The sequence below is a fragment of the Camellia sinensis genome, chromosome 1 (genome assembly GCF_055761805.1).
Source record: "Camellia sinensis isolate YWXY chromosome 1, ASM5576180v1, whole genome shotgun sequence".
Taxonomy (NCBI): Eukaryota; Viridiplantae; Streptophyta; class Magnoliopsida; order Ericales; family Theaceae; genus Camellia; species Camellia sinensis.
The window spans coordinates 56,226,848-56,237,442 of record NC_138961.1 but is presented as its reverse complement, the minus strand read 5'-3'; the positions used below and the strand labels follow the sequence as shown (position 1 = coordinate 56,237,442).

Below are 10,595 nucleotides of genomic sequence, written 5' to 3'. Positions count from 1 at the left end.
TTTAATTTGTTAGTTGCACCTAATATAAATATACTCAGAAATAAAATATTTTTATAGAAATTTATAAAAAAATAAAAATAAATAAAATCTCACAAATATTTTACTTTTTAAGTACATTTAAGTTCACTACAACAAATTACACTTTTGGCTACTAAATTTATAGTAGCCAAAGTCATTTTTTAATCGCCAAATATTTTTGTCGACTAAATTTTTTGGTTGCTAGCTTTGTCACTGGATGATTGTCAGGAAATGTATTGGCAAAAAATTTTTTTTAGTCACCAAAAGTCGCCAATTGGCGATTAAACATTTAGTCGTCCAAAGTTTTCAATAAATGTAATTTTTTGGTTTAGCGAAGAAATATCTAGTCGCCAAAAACCATTGGTTTATTTTTTACTACCAATCATTTAGTCATTAAAAACGAGGCACTCTTTTTTGGCTACCAGATTTTTAATAATTCAAATAATGGTGCTCCTTTTTAGCTATTAATTTTTTAATCGCCAAAAACTTTCATTTTTTTTTCCTACTAATTGTTTAGTCGCCAATAAGTTTCTTTTTTATTTTTTGGCTACTAAATATTTAGTCGCCAAAAGCTCTATTTATTCATTTTTTTAAAACGCACAAATTGAATATTTTTCATTAATTTCTAAATTATATGCATTCCATTATCAATGCAACCTGTATATAATACGAAATAACACCTCTATCAATTTTAAACTAAATCCATTATCAATAATACCCATATCATTATCAGTTATTCAATAACTTTAACTTGTAATATCATATAAATCCATGCCAACCAAGTATAATCCATCTAAATTAAATATTACATACAAAAATACTAAATTTTCAAAACAGAGAATTGTACAAAAATAGATATCTTCCATATATAAAACAAATGCTCTTCATATGCAAAAATAAATATCCACAATAGCTTACGCAAAAGCAATCTATAAAAATAAATAAATAAAATATAAAAAAAAACCATTAATACTTATATATATATATATATATATACATTGTCATAGAAAACTAGAATATGAACACATACCTAAAATAAATTGCCCATGAAATCAGAACAAAAGCAACCCCCATTACCAAAGCAATCTCTCCCGAGAAGGGATTTTGTGCCAAGCAAATAGACCGAGCTAGTTGTGACTTGGGCCTTGCCGTTGGATTATGCGACCGAATTGGCATAGCAGAGGGCAGTTTGGCTGAGGTTCTAGATCATACGGCTGAGTTAGCTCAAGGTCTGGAAGTTGAACCAGGCTAAGCTGAGCTAAGAGAAGCGATAGTCCAAGGCCGAGCAAGGTCAGTGGGAATGAACGAAATTAATTTATCCCAAACAAAACTGCAAACACTAACCAAATTACAAAAAGTAGGTGTGTAATATAATTTTCCTTTTTGATCCAAAATAAATAAATAAAATAATTTGCCGCCCCAACAGTACCGTTGAATGTGTAGAATTTATCCAATACGTCATCCTTGTAAAAAATCATATCGATCAAATATCAATAATCATCTGATCAACTTGTATTTCTTTCAACAACAATTATAATTTTAAAAATGAATCCTAGACACAAATGCAAAGTGATCAAGTGATTATCAATGTTCGATTAACGTGAAATGTTGTACTCGACGAGTTTTATATATTGAATGATTTGGATCACCCGAGTTGAGTCTGGAGTCGGGCCCACTGCGACTCAGTACCGTCTAGTCCGGAAAGGAGCTGGATGAAGCAATCTGATTGATTCTGAGAGGTGTAATATGCTTTACTATAGTTGCTAATACTTAGCTGGAAAGAGCTGGCTGAAAGTGGTGGTTTGTTATATCCCATTGGTTCAGAGACACCTTCCACCATAACTAGTTGCCGTTTTCTTTAACTACTCAACCACCATGAACAACCTACCTAGTTGCTAATACTTAACTGGAAGGAGCTGGCTGAAAGTGGTGGTTTGTTATATCCCATTGGTTCAGAGACACCTTCCACCATAACTAGTTGCCATTTTCTTTAAGTACTCAACCACCATGAACAACCTACCTACCTACCTTGCACTACAATTCATATATTTATGTTTATATATATGCTAAACATATAAGGATTTTATATAATAATAAAAAAATCATACATTTTAATATGATAATACCATTATTGCAATTATAAACATGATTTTTTCTAAACATAAATGAGACGTACAAATTAAACCAAAAAATCTTAAAATATCATCTTAACTATAATGCATCAAAACAAATGAATATAATAATCTAAACACAAAATCTTGTGCCCTGCCTAAGACAAAGCAACCATACATGAGTCCAATCATTTTCAAAATAACAAGCTTTCATTGACAATCAATATTTTACAAAATTCCTAAAACACAAGTAAGAATGAATTGATCAAAACAAGTAAAATACTCCTCACAGTTGGGAGTTAAATGTTACAGTCAAGAAATTGCTCAAGTTCCCCATATATTCTTTTCTCTTTCTTGTTATGGATTGTTCTATCCGCAGCTAACTAATGTGCATTCACTTGAGAAGCAATATAACCGCATAGAATAAAAACACAAAAAAACATATTATTTGTGATAGATTCATCGCATACTTTAAATAAATCTAAACCAGACAGTTCTCTTTCGGCGTACTTTTCTATGTTTTAATTCTATGTCGGGCAGCTATCAAGCAATCAGTTCTTCTTCTCTCCAGGAGCTGGCTCCCACTTATCTTCCATGGAAGAGAAAATGACATCTATACTATTATTACTGCTACTACCTGAATTAAACATGGCATCAGCCAAATCCGCCACCGGAAACTGATTCTCACCGTACCTAGTTGTCGACGACGACGGACCCGCACCGCCACTGCTTGTCCCAGCAGCAGCACCACCACCACTTCTCAAACCGAAGTCCCTGAACAAATGCACACGTGGGTCGGCGGAGAAGCTGCTAGTGCCTTCGCCGGAGCTTTGGTTGATGTCCATCGAGAGCCATGTGGCGAGAGGGGCCGAGGTGGGCGGTGGGGGCGGAGAGTGGGTGGTGGTGGTGGGTTGTTGTTGGGTGATTTGAGGGAGGAGTTCTGGGGAAATGGGAGGGATAGAGGGTGCGGTGGAGGACATGTGGCAAGTATGATTAGCACAGTAGATGACTTCGAAGGTGTAGGCGTCGTTGTCGAGTCGCTGGACTTGTTTTCTGGCCGGGCAGTTGTAGAGCTTTTGGTGGGTGCATCTGTAGTAACTCCTGATCGCCCGCCACCGCCGCACAACAGAAGAAGAAGATGATTGTAGGATCAGTTTCATTTCATCTCATAAGAGTTCATGTCAATTCTACAGGTAATGCTTTACAAACTATAGAAATTTTTAATAGAATAACGTGTTTGTTTATGGTTCGTTGATTTCAATTTAAAACACACATTATTTTAGTTTGTAATTATAAATATGTTACTTTTTTTCTTTTCTTTTTTTTATCAGCAATTATAAATATGTTACTATCACATTGTTCTCGATGATGTTTATGTATAAAAATTTTATTCATAAATTATTTTCTGAATATTCTAATATTAATGATTGTTTACCCATGACATTTGTTAACTAAGTTATAAAATTTTTGTAATGCTGATTTTAGACATACAATATCTCAATAATGACAGAGTCAAAGGACTTGCCAATTAGATATCTTAAAATTTAATCTTTAGTAAAAACTGAGAGAACTAAAATCTTGAGTAAAATTTAATTTGAAGTTTGGCAAAGTTATTTTGTCACAATTATTAAAATTAAATCATGATCACAAGATATTTTTTGATAAGTAGATCCAATGACGAAAATTTAATACGAGAGTTAATTGTGTCAAAATAGTAAGTAAACTATACATTAATAGCAAAAAAAATAATATTTTTACATTGTAACAAGCCAAAACATATTTTTGTTGCAAAATTATTTTACCATTGGAATTGCTCTTATTAGAGAAGGACAGGGAAGCAATTTGTCTCCTGTCCATCCAAAAGAAGTACTCAATGTGGGCTTGTTATAGAGTCTATTTTAATAATCAATTCAGAAATTTTTAGGTTTTCAACATAAAATATGAGCCCAGCACGAGTTTTATTTTGATAATTTAAATTGTTCATTTTTATTTATTTATTTGTGTATAAATTATCTTTGAAATATCAATCCTATAAGCATAGTCATATAATTTAATTGTAATTTTTTATTTTAAAAAAAAAGGGTAATCCATTTTTTATTTAAAAAAAATGGAATACAATGAATTTATGACTATGTTTATCGAATCATTATATTTTTTTTAAGAATGGTTTACACACGAGTATTTAAAAGATGAACGGTTGATATCAGAGTGCATGCTCATAAGTCCAAAATTGGATGGTACAATTCTCTGTAATACTAGGGACAAATAACTTCTAATTATAATCATCAAGTCAATCTGATTTTATTTTTTTTATATAGATATGCTACGCACAAAAATTAAGAAAATTGAATGAAATAATTCATTAACAAAGGCACTGTAGAGAGTCCATATCAAAATATCGGAAATAATCTTGATTGATTAGGCAAAAACTTGTAACCAAGTTTCTTCAGCCATACCATCTAATAAAATTGTGTCTTAGTTCATTAAGCAAAAACTTTTAACCAAGTTTCTTTAGACATACCATCTAATAAAATTGTGTCTTAATTCAATAAACAAAAACTTTTAACCAAGTTTCTTTAGACATACCATCTAATAAAATTGTGTCTTAATTCAATAAGCAAAAACTTTTAACCAAGTTTCTTTAGACATACCATCTAATAAAATTGTGTCCCATTCACCAAACCAACCCTTAATTAGTTCTAAAAGTTAGTTCTAAAAGTCTTCTTTCTTTTTTTTTTATTTCCAAAAAGAAAAATTTATTAAAAAGCAGCGAGAAAGTACTTGCTTCATCATAGTATGCCAAGATCCAGAAGTCTTCATTGTTACATATAAAAATATCATGTATATTTTATTATTGTTAATTTTTCTATGCAAGATATATACAAGCGAATGGACTGGGCACCCCATGGACCTCACCACAGGTCCTGATTTAACGATCTTAATAGTTTATTTTTATGAGTCCTTCATGTATTTCATCTATAAAAAAATTAAGTCAATCTTATATTCGTATCTTGTTAAATTTATCGCGTTTGTCACTAAAAATTTAAATTAATAATTTATTTTTAAAAATACATTTGTTATCTATATATGATAAACTCAAAAGGCCAACGACTATTAGATTGACCTGATGTTTTTATAAATGAAATACATGAAAGACCTAACAAATAAACCGTTTTAATGACGGTAATGTGAGCTGTGACCCAAACAATATCCTCGAGTCTAGGCTTGCCAAAAGAGAATTACCAACCAATTACACTATACACTCATATAATATTATATTAGTGAGGCACTAATTCTGATTTAAGAAGACGAGAATGACACTTGGGGCTGATCATGGCTGGTATTTGAATTGACATGGTCAATTCAAAGCTTTCATGGCTGATAAAAATAGTATTAGGGGTCACTTTTGATGATTGAAGGCTTCAATTCAACGTCGACCCATGATGGGTAAACACATGAAAAATGAAGACGAAGAACATTAAAGTAGAAGAGGCCATTTGAGACAATTAAACGTAATTTATAGGTTACCTGGGATATTTTGACCCGAGAATCTCCTTTTGACCGTACTTTCGCCAGGTGTAACCATCCTCTGGTGGTATCTCTGTGTTCCCCATCCTAGGCGCTGGCATCAACACCCTTCTTTTGTTCCCGTCATCCTTCCTTCATTTTTTGAATTCCAATTTCCAAAACAAAACAAAACAAAACTAGCCGTTAGCATTTACCACAATATATATGTTCATGGTATTGGAAAATATATAAATAAATAAAGTTATGGATACATCTCCTCGTACCAATTGATATACTTACCAACATATGTTATGATATTATTATTTCAAAATTATGACTTCACCTATTATACAAATTAGTGATAATCAAAATTTTTAAAATTACACCATATCATCTGTTAGTATACTAATTGATATATAACATTATTCCTATTCATTCTCCAATAACTTATGACAATCACATTTATAGACCATAAGGTTTTGTTAATAAGTGTACGTCTTTTAAGCTATAAGCAAATGGCAAATTTGAAAAAAAATAAAAATAAATAAATAAATAATTATAAGAAAATGGCAGAAAAAATGAATTAGGAGATATTTATTAATAAATTCCAAACACTTTTTTTTTTTTTTATGGGCAAATTATAAGTAGTTCCTATATTTTAGCTATTGTATTATTTTAGTCCCTATATTTTTAATTGGCTAACTTTTGACACTCACATTTAGATTTTGGATTAATTTGATTTAATTGATTATGTCATTAGGGTTTTTGACAGAAAAATATCACTAAGTTAGTTGAGATTAACTCACTGAATTTTATCAAGTTTACAATTTTGTCCCTGCAAGCATGACACATGTCACTCATTTGGGCATTTTTCATTAAAAAAAACATACTAACAATTGTAATCAATTAAACCAAATTAAGATAAAACCATAAAATCATAGTTAAAATTAAACAAATTGAAATTATAGGGATTAAACTGACACAAAAAAACAAAGTATAGAGGCTACCATTATAATTTGTCCCTTTTTATTGCATTCCCAATATTAACATAACATTTGTCTTTATTTATCATCACATATGTCATCATTAATAGAGTTGCATTTTAGCCATAAGTTCTCTCTTCTTCTTTTTTTTAAGACTCAATGCGCGAGATTTTTATAGGTGGTGTAGAATTGGAGCTAAAATTCAATATTATGATGCTATATCATCAATTAATAATTAAAGTACATATGGGTGGTGAACTCTATTTTTAAGATATAACTACCTTCGTCGTAATAATTTAGTAATTGTTGGATTACATGATATGACATGCATTTCATTGAATTTTTTTTTTTTTGGTAGAATTGAGATTCTTTCTTGCAATCTTATTTTGTTCTGGAAACAACACAAGAATTGACGCAAGCGGTGAGACAATATGATGACAAAAATAGGCAATATGTAGCATTTTTCAATATTTGTATGCACAAAGCAAGAGGTTTGTTTAGAAGACATAATTGCTGGGAGGGGAGGGGGGAAGAGAGATTTTCTTCATTCAACAGCAACCTTATGGAAATTCTTGCATGTTGTATGGTCTATAATTCACTCCCTTTGCAAAAATTAATTAAAAAGGAAAAAAAAAAAACTATCATGGTACTATAAAACTTAAAACATGGCTTGTAAAAAATAAATAATAAATAAATAAAAATAAGTTCCCACCACTAAACAATGCCATTGTTAGTGTTTCACAGACATTTCTCCTTGATTTGTATCATTCTATGTACAAGTTTACCCAACGAAGTCATGAAAAGAACCTCATATAGAAAATTGTTGTACATTTAGTAAAAATAAAATCATTTATACACATAAATTTTATATATATATATATATATAATCATCAGAACAATGTGAAATTATATTGTTGGGTTAATAAGAAATAAAAAGTGTTCATTTCATTTAATTATAATTTTTATTCAATAAGGACAGCTTATAATAAACCCAAAATAATAAGGGAAAATTGGTTTAGGGTCCCTCTCCCACTTTTCGTAATAGAAGAGATTCACAAAATTATTTTTTGATGTCTAAGGTCCCTACAAAGAAATTTGATATCCCTCATCCTTCAAACCTCCATCAACCAATTCGATGATTTGTCTCTTCATTCTACCTATCAAAAACACTATGTACTTTTTAGAGAGAGAATCTAGAGCGAGAGGAAAGAATCGAAAGAGAGGTAAGAACGAAGCAGACGATGAGAAACGCGAACTCGTCTTCAAAGAAGACGGCCAAGAGTATGCTTAGGTTCAGCGAATGCTCGGAAACGGTCGTTGTGAAGCCATGTGCATCAACAGAACCAAGCGACTGTGTCACACCCGTGGCAAGATGCACAAGAAGGTCTGGATCGCCGCCGGAGACATCGTACTCGTCGGACTTAGAGATTATTAGGACGATAAGGCTGATGTCATTCACAAGTATATGCTTGATGAAGCTAGGTTGTTAAAAGCTTATGGTGAGTTACCGGAGAATACTCGGCTCAATGAGGGGATTGCTGGTGGTCTTGATGAGGAGGATGATGGTGCTGGTGATGATTATATTGAGTTTGAGGGTGCCATAGAGTTACTACCTAAAGAAAAATACCTACATTCATGCACATAATTGAAACTTCAAGATCAAATTTACAGTCTCTAGGTAAAAGAAAACTGAATTTTCTCTGGACTGAAACCAGAGAAATTCTCTGATTTTTTTACTGAAGCAAAACCTAAAATTCCTTCTCAAAGACTAATTTCATTTTTGCTGCAATAAGTATTATTGTTTAATTTGCTTCTGTTGGAACTGTGTGTGAGGGTTCGAGTGAATTTCTTTGGTTGGAGGGAATTTTCTCTGGGAATGAGTAAATTTCTCTAGAGTGGAGAGGCAAATTTATCTGGGTCGAATCCAGAGAAATTCTCTAGTGAGATTTTCTTTGTGATGTAGAATCAGAGCATTCACATTCTGATTCAGAGCATTCTCATTTTGATTCACTGAATTGAATTTCACTGATTCAATTGAAAATTCAAGAGAGAAAGAGTACTAATCAATACCAAACAAAATCATGGACATTTTGCATGCTAAAAGTAGCAGCAGATCTGGAAATTTTCTTAGTGATATAGTAAAGAGAACAAAGTACTACCTAATGTCCATAAGAGCATGTGATTGCATATGGTCAGGACAGTCAGTTAATGCATCAGAGAAATTCTAGGAAGGATTGGGCTGAAAAAATTCTGAGAAGAATTATTCAAAATTTCTCTGGACTCAGCCAATGCAATAGAGAAATGCTGAGAAATTTTAGGAAGAATTTGCCTGAGAAATTCTGAGAATAATTGGACCAGAGAAATTCTGAGAAATTCAGAATTTCTCTAGACTTTCCAAAGAGGCCAGAATTTCTCTGGACCAATTTTCTCTGGACTGAAATTTCTCTAGATCAAGGTTGAGTGACCTTAGACATTATGAAAATATGTTGAGGGACTTTAGACATTATAAAAATATGAAGTGTCCTTTATGCTATAAAATCATAATACCAAGGACCCTAAAAAAAAAATCCCAAATAATAAAAAAAAATAATAAAAAAAAATGACAACTTTTAAAATAAAGGATATCTTAATTACCAGGTAACCACAGTGGGACCAATCTTGCATGTAATCCACCCTTAGAATAACCGTTTCTTCTATTTTCACTCATTCTTTTTTTCTTTTTCTTTTTCTTCCTCTCTCTCACATAAAAAAATTAAATAATAAAAAAAATTAACTATTCCTCAATTCTTATTGGTGCATGGGCTGTTGGCCTCCACGTGTATTCATCTTAGTGGCCGATCCAATTCGAATGATATAATATATATATATAGAGAGAGATGTATATATATTTTCTTATTTGATATCTATTTTGATGAATAATAGTGAAAAAATACCAAACTTTCTAGGAAAAGAGGTGGTAGTGTTTTGTAGCTTTTTTTTGGTTTTGCCTTTTTAATAATTTGTTTGTTCATACTATGTTGTAAGAGATTTCACACTTTACTGTTTCAACAACATAACAAACAAAACAACAAACAAAAACATGAATTTTCAAAACTTAGAAGCTTCTCACCTCCTTCTTTGTCTTTGCCACGAAGTACCCCTGCTGGAATCTGACACATCCATCGCCTGAACCTCCCCTCCACCACCACCACCGCTGCCGCCACCCAATTCTCCTCCTGAAACATCCACTCCACCACCCATCTCCGCCGACCCACCCTGCACCTCGTACTGGGCTTGAAGTAAGTCCATTGCTTGTGAACTAGCAAATCTTAGCCACTCATGCATTCCTCCACCACCACTACCACCACCACCGATCCCAGCCATTTGCGACTCGTGAATTAGGCCTCCACCACCACCACTGCCATACGATGTTGAACTCGAACCTTGACCGCTCAAGCGGTCTCTGGCAGCACTGAAAATCCTCACAATATCATCACATGACTTTAAGACCATGTTTGGTTGGTTGGCTATGTTTGGCAGGTTTAATTCAAGGTCTCTAGCCAACTTGCACCCATGGAAGATTAAAGAATTGATCTCATCCATGGCTTAATTTGCGGTTAATTAAAACTTTCTTTTTCCGGGTTTTTTTAGGGTTTTGTCTCAGCTGTCAACAACCTATATATATGTGTGTATGAATATACGTGAAGAAATTTAAATAGGTGGAAAGGTGTTTTTAGTGGGTTTCTTCTAGGTTAGTGCCAAAAACAAAAATAAATAAATAAATAAATAAAGAAAGAAAATTATTCAAAGTATTTAGTATATCTCAAACACGGTACAAGGAAGAAGCTAGGAATATGTGACTTAGTCATAGTCTTCTTTACCAATATTCTCTTTATTTTCCTTGAAGTCTACAAGAAGACCTGGCCCTTTTGAAACTCAACTTTTGGACTAGGAAGATTTTTCTTATGTTTGAAAATAGATATGACTGTTTTTGTTA

At 32.4% G+C, this 10,595-nt stretch overlaps 1 protein-coding gene across 1 annotated transcript; it reads right to left on the bottom strand.

The window, feature by feature from the left end:
• Positions 1–2,320: 2,320 nt before the first annotated feature.
• Positions 2,321–10,328, bottom strand: LOC114280361 (WRKY transcription factor 55). Its single transcript, XM_028222724.2, has 3 exons — positions 9,729–10,328; positions 5,658–5,789; positions 2,321–3,230 (listed from the first exon to the last, which is right to left on the bottom strand). Exons 1-3 carry the CDS (start codon positions 10,199–10,201, stop codon positions 2,681–2,683), a joined length of 1,155 nt encoding a protein of 384 aa, XP_028078525.2. The 5' UTR covers positions 10,202–10,328; the 3' UTR covers positions 2,321–2,680.
• Between the last annotated feature and the right edge of the window lie 267 nt (positions 10,329–10,595).